General features: G+C 44.4%; 4 protein-coding genes across 10 annotated transcripts in view; all 4 read right to left on the bottom strand.

Moving 5' to 3' along the window:
* The window catches only part of si:dkey-40m6.8, a 22,100-nt gene extending 21,661 nt beyond the window's left edge, over nt 1-439 (bottom strand). Inside the window, exon 1 of the mRNA XM_037980112.1 lies at nt 34-439. Coding sequence (XP_037836040.1) covers nt 34-124 — 91 coding nt within the window. The 5' untranslated portion in view covers nt 125-439. The remainder of the gene's footprint in view (nt 1-33) is intronic.
* Nucleotides 440-1,757: 1,318 nt separating this feature from the next.
* On the bottom strand, nt 1,758-5,641 carry leng1 (leukocyte receptor cluster (LRC) member 1). 5 transcript variants are annotated; one of them, XM_037980111.1, is made up of 6 exons: nt 5,608-5,641; nt 5,454-5,519; nt 5,086-5,277; nt 3,734-3,916; nt 2,857-3,146; nt 1,758-2,687 (listed from the first exon to the last, which is right to left on the bottom strand). In XM_037980111.1, exons 3-6 carry the CDS (start codon nt 5,215-5,217, stop codon nt 2,456-2,458), a joined length of 837 nt encoding a protein of 278 aa, XP_037836039.1. In that variant the 5' UTR covers nt 5,218-5,277; nt 5,454-5,519; nt 5,608-5,641; the 3' UTR covers nt 1,758-2,455. The 5 variants fall into 5 exon arrangements, with proteins under 5 accessions (XP_037836039.1, XP_017271020.1, XP_024861564.1 ...); XM_017415531.3 differs by having other exon boundaries at nt 5,086-5,519; nt 5,608-5,626; XM_025005796.2 differs by having other exon boundaries at nt 1,758-2,324; nt 2,431-2,687; nt 5,086-5,625.
* A 345-nt stretch (nt 5,642-5,986) lies between these two features.
* On the bottom strand, nt 5,987-12,783 carry tmc4 (transmembrane channel-like 4). Of its 2 annotated transcripts, none has more exons than XM_017415530.3 (16): nt 12,241-12,783; nt 11,949-12,147; nt 11,190-11,338; nt 10,045-10,197; nt 9,492-9,577; nt 8,880-9,028; nt 8,642-8,789; nt 8,387-8,545; nt 8,157-8,314; nt 7,597-7,723; nt 7,349-7,446; nt 7,080-7,263; nt 6,870-7,000; nt 6,624-6,779; nt 6,468-6,546; nt 5,987-6,357 (listed from the first exon to the last, which is right to left on the bottom strand). In XM_017415530.3, the coding sequence occupies exons 1-16, from the start codon at nt 12,269-12,271 to the stop codon at nt 6,295-6,297; spliced, it is 2,070 nt and encodes a 689-aa protein (XP_017271019.1). In that variant the 5' UTR covers nt 12,272-12,783; the 3' UTR covers nt 5,987-6,294. The 2 variants fall into 2 exon arrangements, with proteins under 2 accessions (XP_017271019.1, XP_037836038.1); XM_037980110.1 differs by having other exon boundaries at nt 11,949-12,138.
* A 160-nt stretch (nt 12,784-12,943) lies between these two features.
* Nucleotides 12,944-19,863, bottom strand: mboat7 (membrane bound O-acyltransferase domain containing 7). 2 transcript variants are annotated; one of them, XM_017415267.3, is made up of 9 exons: nt 19,745-19,863; nt 18,337-18,419; nt 17,732-17,861; nt 16,995-17,121; nt 16,737-16,893; nt 16,168-16,363; nt 15,235-15,387; nt 14,945-15,121; nt 12,944-14,342 (listed from the first exon to the last, which is right to left on the bottom strand). In XM_017415267.3, exons 2-9 carry the CDS (start codon nt 18,410-18,412, stop codon nt 13,940-13,942), a joined length of 1,419 nt encoding a protein of 472 aa, XP_017270756.1. In that variant the 5' UTR covers nt 18,413-18,419; nt 19,745-19,863; the 3' UTR covers nt 12,944-13,939. The 2 variants fall into 2 exon arrangements, with proteins under 2 accessions (XP_017270756.1, XP_017270757.1); XM_017415268.3 differs by having other exon boundaries at nt 18,337-18,416.
* Between the last annotated feature and the right edge of the window lie 82 nt (nt 19,864-19,945).

Here is a 19,945-nt window from a genome sequence, read left to right as displayed (position 1 = left end):
CCATCCATCCTCTCCCCCCCCGGCTCCGCTCACCTTCCCTCTGCGGCGCTCCGAGCGCTCTCTCCGGGCTGAGGTACGACATGATCCCGGCCAGCGCCACCATCACCCAGCAGTGGGGCCGCATCGTCGCCGCGTCCGGACCGACAACAACAACAACAACATCCGAGCGACGCTGCCGACTGTCAGTGTCGGTGTCCTCCTCCTCCTCCTCTAATCCGCAATTAAACTCGGTGCGGGAGATGCTCTATTGTGCACCTTCAGCGTGCAGGAAAGAAGAAAAAAAAACCAACCATCCGCTGTTTCTCCTCTTACATTTCTGCGTAAATCCTCCTTCCCCCCCCCTCCCTGTGCGCCTCTCGGTGTGTTGGAGGTTGTCTGTGTTTTCTCCTCCGCCTGCCTACGTCACACTCCCTCAACCAGCATTGTCATGGTCCAGCCTAATCATCATAATGGCATCTTATTTAAAGAAAAATAATAAATAAATAAAATACTGTGACATCTCCACAGGGAGTTAATGGTGTGCAGCTGGGGCTCATATTGATCCGGGATTGGATTTGAACTCCAATCATTCCTACACTGAGCTTTAAAATCATTAATGTTTTGTTTTTTTTTTTAAATTCAGGCTCTTTATGGTCATAAACATTTTTGGCTCAAAAATAGCCTAACACAACCCGGCATAATTCAAGCTAAAAATTTCACTTGTCGGTGGTATTTATTAGGTACTATTTCCATGACACATTTACTACATTAAACAAAACATTAATAAATATTATTCTGAGTTGCTCATATGTAAATGTATTTCAATAATTCTTCCTAATTTTACAGTTAAATAGGAGTCAGCTGAGGCGGTTCGGGCATCTGATTCCGTCCCGCTGGGGGCAGACCCAGAACTTTAGTCTGGGAACATCCCAGGTTTCCACCTCCAGGAGGAGCTGGGGAGAGGGAGGTCTGGGTTTCAGTCCTGGACCTGATGTCTCCACGACCCGACCAGGGAAAAGCGTTAGATGGATGGATGATAGGATGGACAGATGGATGGATGGATGGATGGATGGATGGATGGATGGACAGATGGATGATAGGATGGACAGATGGATGGATGGATGGATGGATGATAGGATGGACAGATGGATGGATGGATGGATGGATGGACGGATGGATGTTTCACAGTAACAGAGAGTAAACAATTCTTCTCTTTAAGAGTCCAAAGTGGAACAATGAGTCAGCGAACGTACATTTGACTGTTTTTTCGTTCGGTGTTTCTCGTGGCAGGAATGAGAGTCAGCTCCTCGAACTCTGAAGCCGTGGTTCCCTTCCTCCGGGTTGGAGACGAGTCTCTGCCTCAAGCTCGGGAGCTCAAGTATCCCAAAGTCATTGCAGGAGATATTTGGCTCTTCTGATGCGTTTTGTTCTGACTTGTTGATAGTATTCACACACGTACAGCAGAGCGAAACAACAATTATTTCAAGGCTTTATATTTGAAAACTGCTTTTTTCGTGACAGACGCAGCTTCCTCCGTCACCACTGCCACATTTCCACCCCATTTAATTCAAAAAGTCACATGCAGAAATGAATTATGGGTAAATACTTCGCCAGGTGGATGTAGCACGCAAAGGGGGCGGGGCTAAAGACCACTCCGGAGAACTGGGAAACACGCCACAATCAAACCCTTCAGCGTGAACGTACGTTTGAAGGACACGAGGGTGGAAGGGCGAGTATTGGAACCAGGCCTTTGCGCTTCCAAATTCTTTGTCTTCAAAAACAGAGTAATGTTTTTTTATTTTAACTGCAAACCTTTTTTTTCCTTTTACACAAGAATTTAGAACATCGTTTAAATGTTTTAAAAGGAAAAAAATAAAGCAAAAATACCAGTCATATCTTCCTGGAGTCCAAGGTGATATTTTCAAGTAGTTTCATTCCACCAACAGTTTGCAGATCAAAAGATACCGATCTAAAGATGCTGAAAAAAATACCATAACATAAAATCAAATAAAACACCAGCAGCTGGAAGCTCAGCGTTGCGGCCACACGGATTTCTCCTGTTCAGTTTTTCATCGTTTCATCAGGATAATGTTCCTTTTCTTTTTTTAACACCGACAGATTTGAGAATAATGTGAGTCGTGCTCACGGTGTTTCCCTGGTTGGCAGCCGGAGCCCCCTGCGAAGGCAACCATCTGTCCTGCTGATGTGCTCATGAGCGAAACGCTGCAGGAGCAGAGGAGGCTGCAGCTGCGCACGACCACCGACGATCCTGCCAGAACTGTGCTCTGCCGAGGGTAAACTATAGAGGCACGATTTCGTGTCCACTGTAATTAATCGTAAACTTCCTGAAATTAAAGCAAAAATAAATCTGTCAGAAGTCCTAATTTTATCCAGTTTACCTCATGGAGAAACCAAACTTTGCTCCTCGAGCGGCTCGGCGAAGATCTCCACCTTCAAGCAATCGAATGAAACAGTTTTAGGATTTCAGAATCTCGTCTCTCCAGCTCTCCCGATCCCGCCGTTGTCGCTTGCGAGCGAGTTCCGGGAAGTAGGCGTTGTTGTAGGGCCTGTCCCTGTCGCCCACCTCCCTCTCCGCTTCCTTCCCTTTGCCGCTCCGCTGTTCGACGAGGGCCCGCGCTCTCCGCCGTTCCTCTGCCTCCCTCTGTAAGCGCTCGGCGCGCAACCTCTCCATGGAGCTGGGGCCGGAGCTGAAAGCAGAAGCAGACGTCGTTAATTTCGTCGCCGCGCGAAACGCTTTTGAGAACTCCGAGCCCGTTTGTTCTCAGGACAGAGTCGCAGGAATTACATCGACACGCTCCTAACCGATCGAGTGATTTAATAACGGCAGTGCTTGCGATAATCAAAAGCAGTTCTCGCCTCTCTCCGCTGCTCCTCTTTTCTCCTCGGTCTCGTTTTTCCTGTTTCTTCTTCTTGTGCTCCCTTCTTTCGTACACGCCCAGAGCCTTCTTCATATCGTTCATGGGGTCCAGGCTGCCCTTCAGCCTTCGGTCCTTCTTCTCTCTCTCCTCTTCACTGATTCCCTTCTTGTTGTCCTTCTCCCTACGCTCCTCCTTTTCCTCTCTGCTCTTCAGGTACCACGGGGTCACCTCGGAGCCCGGCTGGGGTCCCAGGGACACGAGTAAGCCGATGGCTCGTTCTTGCTTCTCCTAAACAAAAAAAAGAAAGAAATTGTTTTGAAATGTGGGAAAAATAGGAGAGAGGGAAGGGGTACAAAAGGCACAGCTGTTTGTTAATTATCCTGTCATTTAATTCATTTTATTTGATTTTTCTCTTTGCTGACATTGTCTGAGGCTTAAAAACTTGATTCACGTCTGTTTTTTCTGCAAAGAAAATCAACTTCCAAGTGAGAAAAATGTAAAAACTGGAGTAGAAAAGTGGTTTTAAGGGAGCGGTCCCAGGGGCATCAGCGCTAGTAGAGGGCAATAAGCTGGACTGGAGCTTTTGTTTGTTTGTTTTTTTAAAAAACATACTTCCCAATTTTTCATTTTATTTGGTCTTAATTATCATGGAAGTTCCTGGAAGGTTGAATTCTGGTGTCCTGACAAACCTGTTTCAAATAATAAGCTAGGTACTTAAATAAGAATGTCCATGTATGAGCTCATTGAAATGAAACTAGACCTACAGTAATGGCTGCAATCAGTGCAAGAGCACAACCTTTTGTTTAATCTAAAGTTAGACATCAGACATTAGAAGGAAGGATCATCTGCAGGTTAAAGTGCCCGAGCCCTCTCACCTGTTCTTCCTTTTTTTCCTTCAGATATTCCTCATTCCCCTTCTTCTCCGAAGACTCCTCCAGAGGAAAAAGGTTCAGATGCTCCAAACTTCCTTTGCTTTGATCGTCGTCGTTGTCGTCTCTCCTTCCTTCTGCTGGCTGGAGAGAAGCCCGAGCTTTCCTCCTCAGGTACTCTGTACGTGCCTGCGGAGATTAGAAACTGTTCTTAGAAAACCATAAAGAATAAATAAAGCGTCACAGTACAGGCATTTCACAGGCAGGAGGGTCGGTTTTTCCAATGGTATCCCTCTGAACTGGACTTATCTTTAAAGATATATTTAAAAAGTTAACACCCTGCGTGTAAGAAATAAATACGCTAACATTGAAAATGATATTCAACTTGAGTTTCCAAGGACAACTTCGGATGGAGCATTAGTAGTCTAGTACCTAACAAAGTATGTTTATGTTTCTAATATTTAGTTGAACTTTATAAACTGTAAAGTAAAGAGTAAAAGATCCCTTTAGTTCTGTTCATTTTGCTTCCAAGAGGCCAGACTGACTGTATAAGTGGTTCAGGCCGTCTGAAAGTATTTAGTTTTTCTTTTAGACTATTTTATCCACTCGTCTTCTGTCCAGTCCTCATACCCGACCAAGAAAGTGGACAACTAGAGTACAAAATTTAAAAACAAACACCAGCAGGTGTCAGCAAGGACCCGACCCAGAACCTGATAGATCCAGTCGATCATCCGCTGTATGCCACATTTGCAGTAAATCTTGGGGAATCACCTTGTTGTTGTTAAAATACCATCTGTCAGACTTTGTTATTGTTAAACTATTAGTAGATTCATCTAAATAAACCAAAACAAACTGTGCCTCTGCAACGAGCCGTTCTGCTAAATTGTATGAAGACACAACCCTGTTTTATCCCTCGAGTCAGGTCAGTTCATAAATGACTATAAATAACAACTACTGGGACTGTTCTTGTACTGAACATGAGAGAAAAAGCTGCAGATTAAGACCACTTTAAAAGATTAGAAGAAAGTCTGTCTCATTGGAAGCAAAGTTTAAAAATCAAGGGTGACTTAACACATTTGCACATTAGTGTAAAATTATTTCATATATATCAGCCCTTTTTGTCAGGTACTGAGCAAGTTACTCTCTGCCTTCACAAGCTTTCTAGGTTTAGGTCCTTTATGCTTAGTTTTTATTCGTATTTTGCAGAATTTGAATGTATTTTTTGTCAATCAATTTGTAACAGTAAAACTCTTCTCGGGGTGGGGACAATTAAAGCACCGGATGTCGTTCCTGACGCAGCCTGGGCCCCGAACCCGCGGCCCCGGCCACGATCAACAGCATTCACCCGGGACAGTCACCTCCTGCTCCGCACGCTCCACGCGACGCTTGGCCTCGCGCTCCTCCTCCGCCGCCTGCGCCTCGTCCTTCCGCACGCGCGCGACGTTGTCCTTGTTGCGGACGTGCCAGCTCTTCTTTGGGAGGATGTTCATCGTTGCCTTGGTGACCGCGGATTAGCAGGTGGCTAGCTCCGAATGCTAGCGACAGCCGACCTGAGAGAAAACACTCAGTTTGGTCGACAAACCGGTCGGTTTGTGTTAAAGGAGAAACATGTAACGCAAAAACACGAGGGCAAAAATGATCTAAGAGTCACCGATCAAATAAGCGTCGGTTTTGTTGTCTTTGTTTGAAAACCAAAAGCTAGCATTAGCATAAGTTTACTACTTGCCAACTTTACGTTGATGACGCAGCAGCAGAAGTCGCTCAGTCACAGTAACCTTTTCAGCATGTTAGACTAAAAAAGGGAAAAAAAGAAAAGCTGTCACCTACGTATTGCGAGGAGTAGCCATAACACACTACTAATATTAGCTTCGAGTCCTCACCGGAAGCAGTCGAGTCAAACCGGAAGTAAACAAAAAGCATTGACACAGTTACAAACCCGGACACCAGGGGGCGATAAAGCGACACTTCTTTCACTTTTTAAAGCGTTTAAAATAAAATTTTGTAAAACAATCAAACAGAAAATATATTTTTGATTACAAAAAGTAAATAAATATTTAAAGATAGAATAAACTCGAGATACAAAACTATTTAAAACATTTTTATGACAAATTCCAAGTCGTGAAAATATGTATTCAGCAAGTTTTAATTAATTTTAAAATGTAGGACTTTTTGTTGTATTTATTTGCTCTTTTATGGTTTTTACTTTTTCCTAATTCTTTTATAAAATGGTGTATTTTGTGAAATGATTTAAAAACATAATTAGAAATGTTTCAGATGTGTTTTATTGTTGCTTTTTTGTAAGATGCGTGCTATAGTTTTGTCTTAAGTTTGTGTTTTGCACTTTTCCCATGTACATACAAAAGAGTTAAAAAGATGACACAAAAGGTTTTAAATATAAAACTAACTAATAGATCATATTTATGATTAAAACATAATTATTAACATTAATATAATACAATTTATACATCATTATTTTCATTGTAGATCAACCTGGATTGTTGACACGCATTTTATACATTTGTCTTTTTGTTTGCAGACACTAATCGTGTCTGTAGGTGGTGTGGGTGTCAGATGTTGTTCCTTTTCATCTTCTCAATCTGCTTGACCAAAAACTGCTTATCTTGGCCTTCCTGAAAACCAAAAACACAACACAGCATTTGTTAAGGACAATATTAGGACGACGCACATGTGGTCAAAAGGTACCACGTCTCCTGACGCTTGACTATAAATAACAACTCACCAATTTTAGCTGAGCCTTTAGCATCGCAACACTTCTCCCATAGATGGAGGCTAAAGCGATGAAGTAGCACATGACCACGCTGTTGGAGGGGAAAATGGACGGTGAAGTGAACGCGTAATGAGTCGTTTATGGTTTAGTTTGGAGGAAATCACTCACCATGATAAGGCAAACAGAGGTATGGAGAACGCCTGCGAGCCAATGAAGAAGAGGAACTCCTGTGTGACTTCAGAGAGGCTGTAAAAAGAGTTGGGAACGATCGCCCACATGGTGGTAAAGAAACGGAAAGGCCCGCAGGCGTAGGAGGGATGGATGCTGTTTGGAGAGGTGCAAAGAATCGTCTTTAACAACGCCACTCACGGCTGTCCAAAAACCAGATCTAAACGTGCGGCGACCAGCACTCACACTGCAAGACTGTAAATCATGGCGACCAAGGCCAGCCCCCAGCCGAACAGGAGCACCACCAGGAAAAAGAAGGTGGAGGTGGTGGAGCGAAACGTCTTCAGTGCCGGCCGACAGTTGCAGAAGAGCGTGATCTGCAGAGGAGAGCAGCGAGTGAGAAGAAACCAGGCAGACACTGGGTCAAATCTACTCCCACCGAAGCTGCGGCTTCACCTTTTTGCAGTAAAAGAGGATGACAAACTTAATGGTGTTGATGAGCGGCAGCAGAGGGCAAAAGAGAGCTCCTGTCCAGACCACCGTCTGACCGTAAACGAGCCCGAGGACGTTCGAGGGAACCACAAACTCCTGCCGGCCCACCAGCTGGGACAGCTTACTGGACCAGTTGTCCACCACCATCCTGACACACACACACACAAAAACCCAACCACGTTTATTTAACACGGACTCATTTCTGAAGCCGATTGTCTCGTAACCGCTTGTACCTGCGTGGAAATTCAACCAGCACGAGCAGAGCGATGGTAACGAGGAGGTCGAACAGCGTCAGCTTGTACATCTCCTGCCCCACGCTCGTTTCCCAGCACTACATCCCGGGAGAAACGATACGATTAAAAACACATCAGGGTTAACTCTGAGTTCATCCTGAAACAAACCGTCAGCAGGGAGGGTTCTGCCTTACACACCATTTAAACTGTCTTTTTAGTACCATTCTGCACAAAAACAGCACAATTACCTGGTATTTTTTGTTGTTGTAGCTGCAATTTCCACAGTCTTCTTTTTCTAAGTCCCCGCTGCAGGTGATCTGACTCCACAGGGTGAAGAGGAGGATGCCCAAACTGACCAGACGCAGCACCACGGCCCTGAAGGTCGAGGAGATGGGAGCTTAATAACCGGACACAGATCAGTGGCTCCTCAACTCATAATTAGATGTGAAAGATCGAACACCAGGTCGTCTTTCAGTGCCTCTGCCCAAAACTGTTCTGAGGCCGTTTATTCCCTCATTTTCCCCAGAATTAAAAGAATAAATCAGAGCGTATTCAACAAAAGAAATGTACTATTTAGAAAAAAAAAACTAAAAACCTCCCGTTAGTTTGACAAATTGCTTTTTGAAGCTCTGATTTGGGGATTTTGTCCAATTCCAGCTCGTTATATTTATTTATTTTGGTGGGAAAATCAGACATTCAAAGGGTCAAACGGTGACTTCTTTATCATGTTATTAACTGTAAGAGGCAAATGCAAACGGTGCGACATGATCGATGATGTCACAGAACAAGGACAAAAATCCCTGCGAACCTCAACAGCGCCACCACCACAGTGATGCTGGGGGAATATTTTTCCAACAAGGCGATCTGGTCGCACAGCAGAGGCACCAGGAAGTTCCCCGTGGTGATGACGATGGACGGCAGATACTCGATAAACAAACCAAGGATCCCGAACCTGTCGCCGTTCTCCTGTGTGGCAGAAACACGTTTACCGAGATGGCATCGGTGCCGCCGTCACGTGACGTCTCTGAGCGTTCTTACCTGGCTGAACTTGGTGGCCTCGAAGATGCCGTAGAAGGCCGTGCCGATGAGCCCGAGGGCGATTAAAAACATTAAAACGCGCAGAGTGTATAGAGCCACTTTCCTCCACGGCGTGAGGGAGGCCGCTCTCTTCTTTATGCGCTCCTCCTCCAGGTCCACCTGGCAGAGATGGGGGAGACGGGGGGGAGACGGGAGAAACGTGAACCGATCTGAAAGCATCAATGTGTCATCGACCTGAGTGGCTCCGCTGCCAACCTGTAGCCGATAGTAGATGTTCTTCTGCTTCAGCTTGGTAGCCCGGTCTCCCAGGCAACCGTAGTCCCATCCGGTGAACACGATCAAGCTGTAGTTGCCGATGGCCCTGCCTCCCGTTGCCACGGCGACCCGAGCTGCGGTGCCCATGCTGCGTGAGAGCGGCGAACAGTTTTTTAGGCTTTTACATGTCGGTCTGTGCGCGAATCACGCGTCTGTTTTTAATGCCGTTCTGACCAACCGTGCGATGATGCAGCAGAGACAAAAAGCAAAGTAGAAGGCAGCAGTGAAGAGGTAGGCCAAAGGGATGTTGTAGGAAAGGCTCCCGTCCTCCACGGCCGTGTTGTTGTTGTAGTAGCCGTAGAACATAAAAGAATCCTCCATGAAGCCCTGCGGGTGACAGGAGAGGGTCGTTACACAGCAGGAGACGCACAAATGTACTCAAATAAGAAATTATTCAATGCACTGCAGATTTGGAGGGGTAGAGGACCTGCATTTTTTGTCAAATCTTGGACCTGTTTTAGTCACAACGTTACATTTTCAAATCAAAGCTGTCAGAAAACCCATCGAGTCACATTTGGAGGCTTAGGTCTCTAATAAAAGATTAAATAAAACAGCACAAAAGCAACGAGTCTTCTTCACGGAGGACATTTAAAAACATTAAGATTAGTCAGTCATGGTTATTAGTCTCAGGCAAAAAAAAAAAAAACTTTTTATCCAGTTTATGAAATAATTACGAGTTTTGAAAATCCTCATCGCAGTTCAAACACACAGTAACACGAGGACATCATTTAAAAAGTTGTTTTCGGGGAACTCCAAACAAGGCCGAAGTACGACTGTAAGAACTCCTCACCGTTCCTGAAAGCAAGTGAAGAAAGAACTCGTAGAAAACCACCAGGCCCTGAGGATTGGGGTCGTACACCAGACACGACTCTTTATCTGGAAAACAGTCGTGAAAAAGCTTTAATATCCCAGAATAAACCACTTAGAGTACGACAGGCGTCCCCGCTCAGCTGCCATCATGAATCTGATCGATTTAGGTTTTCAGAAACAAAGAAAAGAGACAGAAAAGGAAAATAAACGAATGACATTTAGGACTGTGGCTCATTGAACGCAACTGGAAAGGCATGAAGATAAAACTAATTTACTGAACACCTTCTATATTTTCACACACTTAAACCATTAATGCATAAACCCCCTGTCAGTATTTTTATTTTGAGGGAAGAACCACGTCAGGTGGAGCTTTTAGACCCTTCTGGAGGGACTTCTGCTTGGAAACTGTCACATCAAATGCTCCCAGTTTTGGTTAAATGAATTCAGAAAAGGAGAACACGGGAAATGAGGCGACATGAAGCACAACGCCACCAAATGGATGGTTCTGAAACAAACAAACAAACCGCCGTCACCTGTGCTGTTCACAAAGCCCCCGGTCCCGGCAGACCTGCGGACGAGGCTGGGGGCGATGACGAATCCAGCGATCAGTAAGAAGGAAACGAAGTTCAGAACAACCAGGAACCTGAGAAAGACGAAGTAGGACTTCACTCCGCCTCCGAAGTTCCCTGCAGGACAACAGAAGAAAAAAAAAAAAGAAACTTCGGTTTAGTTAAAAATGCAGATAATCTACAGGGTCGGCCATTTCTATGGATACACCTTAATAAAACAGGAATGGTTGGTGATATTAACTTCCTGTTTGTGGCACATTAGTATATGGGAGGGGGGAAAACTTTTCAAGATGGGTGGTGACCATGGTGACCATTTTGGATCCAACTTTTGTTTTTCCAGTGGGAAGAGGGTCATGTGACACATCAAACCTATTGGGAATTTCACAAGAAAAACAATGGTGTGCTTGGTTTTAACATAACTTTATTCTTTCATGAGTTATTTACAAGTTTCTCACCACTTATAAAATGTGTTCAAAGTTCTGCCCGTTGTGTTGGGTTGTCAACGCAACCCTCTTCTCCCACTTCCACTTCCTGGAAAGTGGATTGGTCGTCGTGGGCCAGTTGAATGGCCCCCCAAGGTCTCCCGATCTGACCCCCTTAAACTTTTATGTTTGGGGTCATCTGAAGGCGATTGTCTCTGCTGTGAAGATACGAGATGTGCAGCACCTGAAACTACAGATACTGGAAGCCTGTGCTCGCATTTCTCCTGCGGTGTTGCTGTCAGCGTGTGACGAGTGGGAGAAGAGGGTTGCGTTGACAATCCAACACAACGGGCAGCACTTTGAACACATTTTATAAGTGGTGAGAAACTTGTAAATATCTCATGAAAGAATAAAGTTACATTAAAACCAAGCACATCAACGTTTTTTATGTGAAATTCCCAATAAGTTTGATGTGTCACATGACCCAATTCCCATTGGAAAAACAAAAGTTGGATCCAAAATGGCCACCATAGTCACCACCCATCTTGAAAAGTTTTCCCCCCTCAAATATACTAATGTGCCACAAACAGGAAGGTAATATCACCAACCATTCCCATTTTATTAAGGTGTATCCATAGAAATGGCCGACCCTGTAAGCAGCAGTGGAGAAGTTTTTGTTTTTTTTACCGCCAATCTTCTGCAGGGATTTCCTCCACAGGGAGAAAAAGTAAAGAAACTCTCTGACGTTTTGTTGGAGTTTCCGCAGGGACTTGGTCTTGTTGCGTCTCCAGGACTCGGCGCCGAAGGAGACGTGCGCGCGCATCTGCTGCACCTGCCTGCAAGAGAGACGAGGTCGGCGGTTTGATGCCGGGTTTCTGCCCCTCACATCGTCAACCGTGACAAGACTTTCCATAACAGCCGGATAAACTGTGCAAAAATAAGGAAGCGGTTTCATCTTTAATCGGCTCCTTCAAACAGACTGCTTTTAAAAACCAAAAGGATTCAGTTGATTAAGCTTTTATTTAACTTATATGAACATTAACGTGTAGATTAGTGTTTAAATGATTCCATCTATCTGCTGGAGGAATGTACTGAACACAGTAATCCTCTGTTTTTTCCATATTTGGGGAAAAATGCGTAGAAATCCTGAGGAAATTGAAATCCCTTCTTAAAAGAAATATTTAAAAATTGGGTAAATGTTGTGTTTTTATGAAGCAGTGTCAGTTTTGGTGTCTTATTCATCTTTTAAGCAAAGCAGTTGAAAGAAATCGGGATGTGAATTTACAGAGCTGCTCACAATTTGTTGCCTTATCGCATTTTAACAACATATTTCTGACTTTTATGCTTTCTTGCTCACAGATAAGACCTTCAACGCGAGCACGTTTAGTCTCGGTGAAGTTCCCGTTTGAACGGATCGGATCGATGATTATTTTTTTTTCCCCAAACCTCACGGCCCTTTTCCGCTCCATGGGCCAAGGCAGGGTCCTGATCTCCGGGGGCGCCTCGGCGTTTCCCGCCCCGTCTTCTTCCTCTGCGGGGTCGGCGCTCCAGTCGTAGCGAGGGTAGTTCCGATCGGACGCCCGGGACGGAGCCCGGCGCAGCCTGGGTGGCTCCTGGTCGCCAGGGAAATCATTTCCTGTTGGACCTTTAGAGATGAGAGCGGTTTCACCTGACGGGTTTGAGCGTCTTTTATGAATGAATCAATGAGTTAAAACACGGTTCCAGCTCCTCTCCTTACCCAAGCCTTGTCTCTCTAGCTCCCCGATCATTCCTCTGGCAGAAACTCTCTGAAACAAACTCAAAACGTCAAGGAAACATCACCTAGTGATAAAACACTTCCCCTCGTTTCCTCCTCTTATGGACTTTACTCGGTCCATAAATGACCACACAGGCACTTCCTTGTATTTTTAACCCATTACTGCCAAAAAAATAAATAAAAGTCCTGTCATTGTCCTGCAGTCTGAGGTCCAACAGCAAAGCAGGACGACCAAAACTCAAAATGTATTAAATGCAAGACGGTTTGTTGTGAGATATGATAACAGGAAGGGACTAAAACAGCACATCCAGGTGTGCGACGTAAAACAGTTTTATTCCAGAGCAGGAGTACACCTGCACAGGCTGCTTCTGTTTAACAGTTAATGATTTCCCTGACAGCTTTTTTAAAAAAAAGGAAAAAAAACCTGCAGCTGAAAAATACGAGGGGGAAACTTAAAAACACAAAGAGGCGAGGACGAAATGCCGACAGCATAGATTTGAACAGGATATGATGCAGGAAGGCAAAAGAATAAATAAACGCAGGCAAGTTCTCGGCAGCAGGGAGCACCACAGTTCAACAACAACACAGAAATATTAAGGATTAAAGGTTTGCAATTCAAATTATTTCAGCTAGAAATAGACCCTGATAAACAAAGATAAACAAAGAAAGAGTCACGCAGTTTACGTGTGAATAAAACCACTGTATTTAGCTGACTGTATTAAGAGTTTAGTCATACTAAAACTCTTTATTTACAAAAAAATCCAAATATTATGTTTTTAAACACATAAAAGCAAAATCTACATTTTTAATGAATCATTTTTGCCAGAAAAAAATCACATAGCTGCTAAAACTTTGTATTTTAAACATAAATATTGAAACAAATGACCATCTTTTTGTTTGTTTTTTTAGATTTAAAACAAATCTGATCATAATAATTCGCTCCAGCTGCGCGGCGGCCAGAAAACAAACGGGCAGCTTTCAAGAAACGGAGGAGAAACTCGACCTTTGGGACACATTTTGGTCTGAATCCTGCACGGTTCGTGACGGCAGTGGAGGCGTTTCGGCAGTGAAGGACTACGACGATTTCTACTTTCAGATTCAAACGATCACAGCGGATCCTGATGGAGGAAGCTTATAAAAGCAGACAAATAAAAACTATGAAAATGGAAATGTTTTCTTTCACTGGACAGCAAGAAAAAGCTAAAGCACAGAAATATTCGTTCAAAAAGGAGAATCTAAGAGCGTGTTGTTTTAACACTTGATGCCAACAACTATAAAGACAATTAATGTCTGAATTTATCCCGAATGTACTGATGATGGTGCAGATCCTGGACAGAACGTAAAGCTGTTTCTAAACTAAAATATCCCTGTCGTTCAGTCCAGCAGAGGTTGTAAAATAATGTTGAATCCAACAATCGGTTCCCATCCTTTCTTAATTCGTTTTTGAAGACTGCAGCCTTTAAAAACACCCGGCTGTCAGACAGTATCTGTCGTCCTCGTTTGACATTCGGAACGCAGCTCCTGTGAGGAAGAGAACCGCTTCGAGTCAAACGGCGAACGCCACATCCACCGAGCTTGAGTGTTTCCCTCCGTTTATGAACACCAGGGGGAACGCCTTCAGCTGGGTTTTTAAAGTTTATCTGTCCTAAAATCAGACTCTGCATACGAGAAATGCCTCCTTTCAGTCTGTTTTCTCTCCGGTTGTCTCTTTCCTTTGTTCACCCTCGGCTTTTTGTTCCTCCCCCACCTTCCTCCCGTCTCCCTTCCCTCCCTTTAAGGCCCTGCCCGCGACTATGCAGCAGACGGCAACGACGTGCATGATGAAGCAGACGGACATCCAGTAGTTGACGGTGTCGGAGGCCTTCAGCAGCACGAAGCCCATACACATGTAGTCGTAGGCCCTCATCTTCAGGAACCAGTGGACCCAGTCGAAGACGTTCTGCCCGCGGGGGCCGAGCCGCCTCCTGACGGACGCCTCCATGGCGGATTCTGCTGCGATGCACAGCGGGATGGTCATGAAGGAGAGGTAGTAGCCGGCGTGCAACCCGTGCCAGTAGGCGCTGATGAACATGGTCCAGCCGGCCCTGAGGGGAACAGAGACGGGAGAGATGCTAAAGCTCGAAGGCTTTTTGTCTTCGGTCGCAGCTATTTTTGCAATAAAGACGGTAACGAGCTCAGGGGTGGGCAAACTTGGTCCTCGAGGGCCACCATTCTGCATGTTTTACTTGTTTCTCTGCTCCAACACCTGATTTGAATCAGTATGATATTAACAGGCTTCTGCAGAACATGAAGAGGTAATTTAACCACTGAATCAGGTGTGTTGGAGCAGAGGAACGAGTAAAACATGCAGGATGGTGGGACTCCAGGACCAGGTTTGACCATCCCTGCTTGGGCTGGAGCCTTTAAGGCAGGGGGGTCAAACTCCAGGCCTCGAGGGCCGCTCTCCTGACAGTTTTAGGTTTTTCTGCTCCAACACACCTCATCCAAACGGTTCAATCACCTCCTCACCAAATCACTAAGTTCTCCAGGAGCACTTCAACAAGTCGTCCATTTAAAGCGGTGTTTTTAAAGCAAGAACACGTCTAAAACGTGCAGGAGAGCACGTGTCGCCCCCCCGAGGAACGGAGTCTGACACCCCTGCTTTAAGGCGTCCCGACAGCAAACAAGCGTCGCCTGCTTCGCCCACCTGAGTGTGTAGGACTTGAAGGGGGCGTTGGGGTAGATGTAGTGATGCAGCCACCACTGCACCGTCATGTTCCAGTAACGCATGCCGTGTCGGACCTTCACGCAGAAGTCCGTGTTGTAACAGTCGATGTTCTGGATGGTTCTGAAGTCGTATTTCTCGTCAGCGGACGGATCAGCACTGGGGGGGACGAAAAGAAAGAATCGCTCACACGCTGAACGCCTTTCTTTTTGGCAAAACAATACAACAAAACACTGCATCCCCCCGATCAGACGCGGTGCAGACATAGAGACCTGTAGCTGACGGTGGGTCCTCCTCCAGGTTTAGAAAGCGCATTTTCTGGATAGCAGCCCAGACCTGCACTGATGCAGCCCGCCTCAGCTCCACACCACGCAGCGTAGAAACGCATCCTGAACACAAAAAACACCGCCACCATATAGAACAACCTGTTGACGGAGAAAAACAGAAAAAAAAATAAAGGTTATTTATCTCCATTTAACAAACAACGAACTCGTGACTTTTGACAAAACCTGCGAAGTGTCCGGCTTACACTTCTCCGGACTACTCAAAAGGAAAACGTGAATAATCCTTTTAATACATTGTTAAAATGATGTTCCTGCTCTGTTTATTTGGCTCGACAAGAATCTTCTGTCTGGATGATCAGTTCAAGTCAAATTTCAAGTCACATTTATTTATATAGCACTTTTCAGCAACAAGGCGGTTCAACGTGCTTCACAGCATGAAAACACAACAATATAAAAAGCTAAATTAAACTTATCTAAAACAAGTCATGCTAAAGATAAACTGAGGAAAACCAAACTAAGATATAATAAAAGGCCAACTAAAAGTGTCAGAAGGCTTAAAAAATTAATAAATACATAAATTTGTCTAAACCACAGGCTTAACTAAACCAAAATATAAAATGAGCTTAGCCAAGCAAACTAAAATAAGTTTAAACAAGCAAAGGCAGGATAAAACTGACTAAATCATATTAAAATAAACTGAGGAAAACTAAACTATGATTTAAGAACCTCAGCTGAACAGACTAAGATAAACTATACCTTTGCTGATGCTAATTTAACTAAAGTTTCAGCTAATTCAAATGCTAATGCTGATTCAGTTATAGGTTAAACTAATTCAACTATCCCAATGAAAAAAAAAGAGCAGTTTAAGAGCATTTGGGTGCGTGTAAATTACTGCTGCTCAGTCATTTGTTGAGGTAATACCTGTAGAAAAAGTTCTGATCCAGGAACTCGTCCGTGCGGACGTAGGGCAGCGGAAAGACGGCGTTAATGGCCAGGAACAGAGCGGCGTACACGGGGACCAGCTTCAGACGCTGCAGGCACGGCTCCCAGCCGGGCAGAGCCAGCGGCTTGGGCTGATGCAGCCAGTCCACGTACGTCTGGAAGCGGAAGAACGGACCTTCGTGGAGACAGGACGACGGGACAAAAAAAAAGGAGAAAGTTTGACGGTAAGAAGAAAAAGGGTGAGCAAAATGGGAGGTCGGGATAATTCAAAAACACGAAGGAGAAGAGCGGAGAACAGCGTGGTTTGAAGAAAAAAAAAAAAAAAAAAGGGGGTATTGTTGAAGAGGGGAAACAAAACGAGAGAAATACTAAAATAAAATGGACTCACGACGTTGGACAAGTGGCAGTAAGTAAGACAAAAAGAGACATCAGTTAAAAATTATGCAAAAGAAAATTTGACAGTAATAAGGGTTATTTCGAGCTAACACACACAAAAATATGACTTTCTGTAAATTTAAAGCGAGCAGCATTATTCAGGAAGGACTCACCGGTCATTATACCAACATAACAGTAACTATAGGACAGAATGTCATAGAGGGAGGGCTCCTGGGACAGACCACCGATGACGGGAGACTTGGTGAAAGAGCTCACGTCTCGTTTCTTCTCCACGTGGAAGCTTCGCACCTCGTTGGCAAGACTCACCATCTGAGGTTCAAAACAGAAGCGGGTGAAACGTGAAGAAAACGGCAGCGTTCGCGCGAGCGCAGAGCAGCTTCCTGTCGCGCGCCGTCGGGTTTCTCTCAGACCTTGAGCGTGAGAATCAGCTGCACGGCGTTGGCGAAAGGCGTCGGCTGTGGCAGGTTGAACCAAGTGACCAGACGGAAAAAGAGGAGGTAGAGGAAGGTCCAGCTGAGGCTCAGGGCCGGGGCGTGACTGCGAGACAGAGAGCAGGGCTCGGGGTTAATTATTTAAGTCACGTAGCATGCTTCGAGATTCTGGTCTCTACCGTGTGTTGGAGCAGAGAAATAAGTAAAACATAAAGGATAGTGGCCCTCGAGGACCAGGATCGGAGACCACTGGCTTAGACGGATCAGCTCTGAGAAAGAAGTAAGAAAGCAAACTATTTGTTTTTCCATTTGCAGGCCACCGGTCACTCCTTCAGGGATGAAGATGTGCACATCCTTGATAGAGAGGAATGTTGGTTTGAGAGGGGAGTGAAGGAACCCGTCCTTCATTAACAGTAGTGGATGTCTCTTTGTCCAACTGTCCCCCCTCCTACAACGCTGTTATTCCTCGTATCACTCAGCCCTCTGTCAGTAGCAAGCGCCCATCAGGGCTCTAATGATTGGTCAGGCTGATGGTGAACAACTAGTTATGGGGTCACCAGGTGATGCTGATAAGACTGAGTTTGCTTGCAGCTCCTCGGACTGAAGAAGTCTTTCAGATGAAAGAAGAACCCGTCCAGAGGACCTGACTCAGCCTCGTTTCGATTTGAGCCAGCGGTGAGCTAAGTTTTTAGAAAGCGTGAACGTCGATCCCTCACCGCCAGCTGCTCCTGATGATGACCCACGTTCCGATCACCGTCACCAGGGAGTGCAGCGTGTGGACGTCACATAAGACGACGGTGATGAAAAGGCCCAGCAGGAGAGCTGCTCCCTGCTTCACAGGCGGACCTGGAAAACATTTAGATTTTGTTTTTTAAAAACTGGAAAAACCAAAAACAAATATACGACACAACGTGTGAATCAGCAGACTCTGCTTCAGGTTTATTAATGTTACAAAACATGTGAGCTCATCAGCACTTCTCAGAAATGTGTGGCTGCTAATAATCAGATATATTGTTGCAGATAATAAGTTTTTACTCCAACAGGAGGAGGGAAATAACCGCACCGTCAAATATTTTAGTTTATACTGCAGTGCACGTCCAATAAAATCAAAAGTGTTTGAACAGTTTCTTCACACTCCAAGCTGCTTTTAAAGCCACTCAGTTTTAACTTGTTGGCTTTAGAACCAACGGCTACGAGACACAAACTGATCTGAGACTTTCGGCGGATACCGAGCTCGTCTCATGACGAACGTCAACAGAAAAAACAGAAAACCCACGCACATCCGTTGCCTCATGCCCCGCAGCTCGGCGGAGATACTCACTGAAATAACGGAAGAGAAAGCCAACGGGAATGGAGGCAACAAGAACTCCCAAATACACCAGTTCATCGGGAGACATGGCTCTGCTGGAAGGAAACAAACAATCTGCTTTAAACTGAATCAGGAAGGAAAAATCTGTGACAGACATTATAAAATAACTGTCTTATTTGGATTCTTGAACTTTTTACCCTTTTAAATATCATGGCCAGGGGACTACAGATAAAAAAACAAAACAGCCTTTTGGCGAATTCTGTATTTTTTAATTCAAATAAATAAATCAAATCAAGTGATGCAAAACAGAACAAGCAAACAAGCGTCATTATAATTTTAATAATGATGATTTGAAGTCGAAGAATAATGCATTAAAAGTATTTATTAAAGTCTGTAGAATTTAGGGACAAAATCCCAACAACTTAAAGTGAATATTGTCTTTTTGTTTAATTGTTTACGATGCGTCGAAGGTCTCCAAACGCTGATGTTATCCATTTATTCTTTACATGCCTGGTACTTTTGGTTTTTTATAGTTTGTTTGTTTTTATGTCAACCCCAGGGCGTGTTTCAGACCGTGCCAAGATGTGTTAAGCTTTCCGCTTTTTAGGAATCACAGTCTTCTTTGTGCAAAACACTTGAAAGTGAGCGGGTCAGACTGTGTTTTTGTTTGTTTGTTTACAGATCAGACTCATAGTTAAACACCATACAGGTTCATTTACCTGAGCTTGATGCTTGGTAGATAAACAAAAAAGAATTCATTTAGAAATATTACACTGAAAATTCAGAGAGAAGCTTCATAAGTCCAAAGAAAACCTGAATAACTATTGCTGAAGAGATACTTAATGCTTCTTTAAAGCAAAGCATATGGCTTTAAGCAGCATTGTGTTAAAACCTTGAGTATTAGACCATTCCTTTGCCATTTCTGGGGCTGTAATCTGCAGTCAGGACGTGTTCAGACGAGCTGGGTTTCACAGATTTACATGAACATCAGAACTTCCTCATCACAGTTTTGGCAGCAAAGATGATTACGTCTCATTCATTTCACAACACACAGCCTCCGGATGAACCAAAAGTCTTCCTTATTTAGACATTTTCTCTGTGGTAAAGCTAACATCTTGCGGCTCGGGGCCTTTCTCTGTCTGCATCACTTTAAAAAGTCAGGGTTTTATAAATATATATTTTAAAAAACAAAATGAAACTGCCGTCAACAAGCTATGCCTAACAGGACAAAAAGCAGCAGGATGCAAACTAATTATAGAAGCTTTTAAAAAGAAAAAAAAACATTTGTTGACACAAAACAAACGTGACATTTTGAAGGCCGTTTTTATCAGCTAAAAACGCCGTTAGAAGGATGTCAGCATCGACGTGTCTAAAGTACTCCCTCATTTGTGGCCAAAAAATGTTTGTTTTTTTTACTTACATTTATAGAGATAATCTCCAGTCTTAATAACGTCGGTTTCCAGCTCAACACTGTCTTTAAAGGTAACGCCTCTGCAGCAGCTCATTCACACCTCACAGGTGGGAGAGTTTTCACTTCCTGGTTGACGCAAAGTGACGCCCGCTACGTCAACGGCTGAAGGCGGACCGTACCATTCTCACTGCAGGGGTGTGGACCCGACCA

The sequence above is a fragment of the Kryptolebias marmoratus genome, linkage group LG16 (genome assembly GCF_001649575.2).
Source record: "Kryptolebias marmoratus isolate JLee-2015 linkage group LG16, ASM164957v2, whole genome shotgun sequence".
Lineage (NCBI taxonomy): Eukaryota > Metazoa > Chordata > Actinopteri > Cyprinodontiformes > Rivulidae > Kryptolebias > Kryptolebias marmoratus.
The sequence above is the reverse complement of the archived record's forward strand: the minus strand, read 5'-3'. Positions and strand labels throughout refer to the sequence as shown.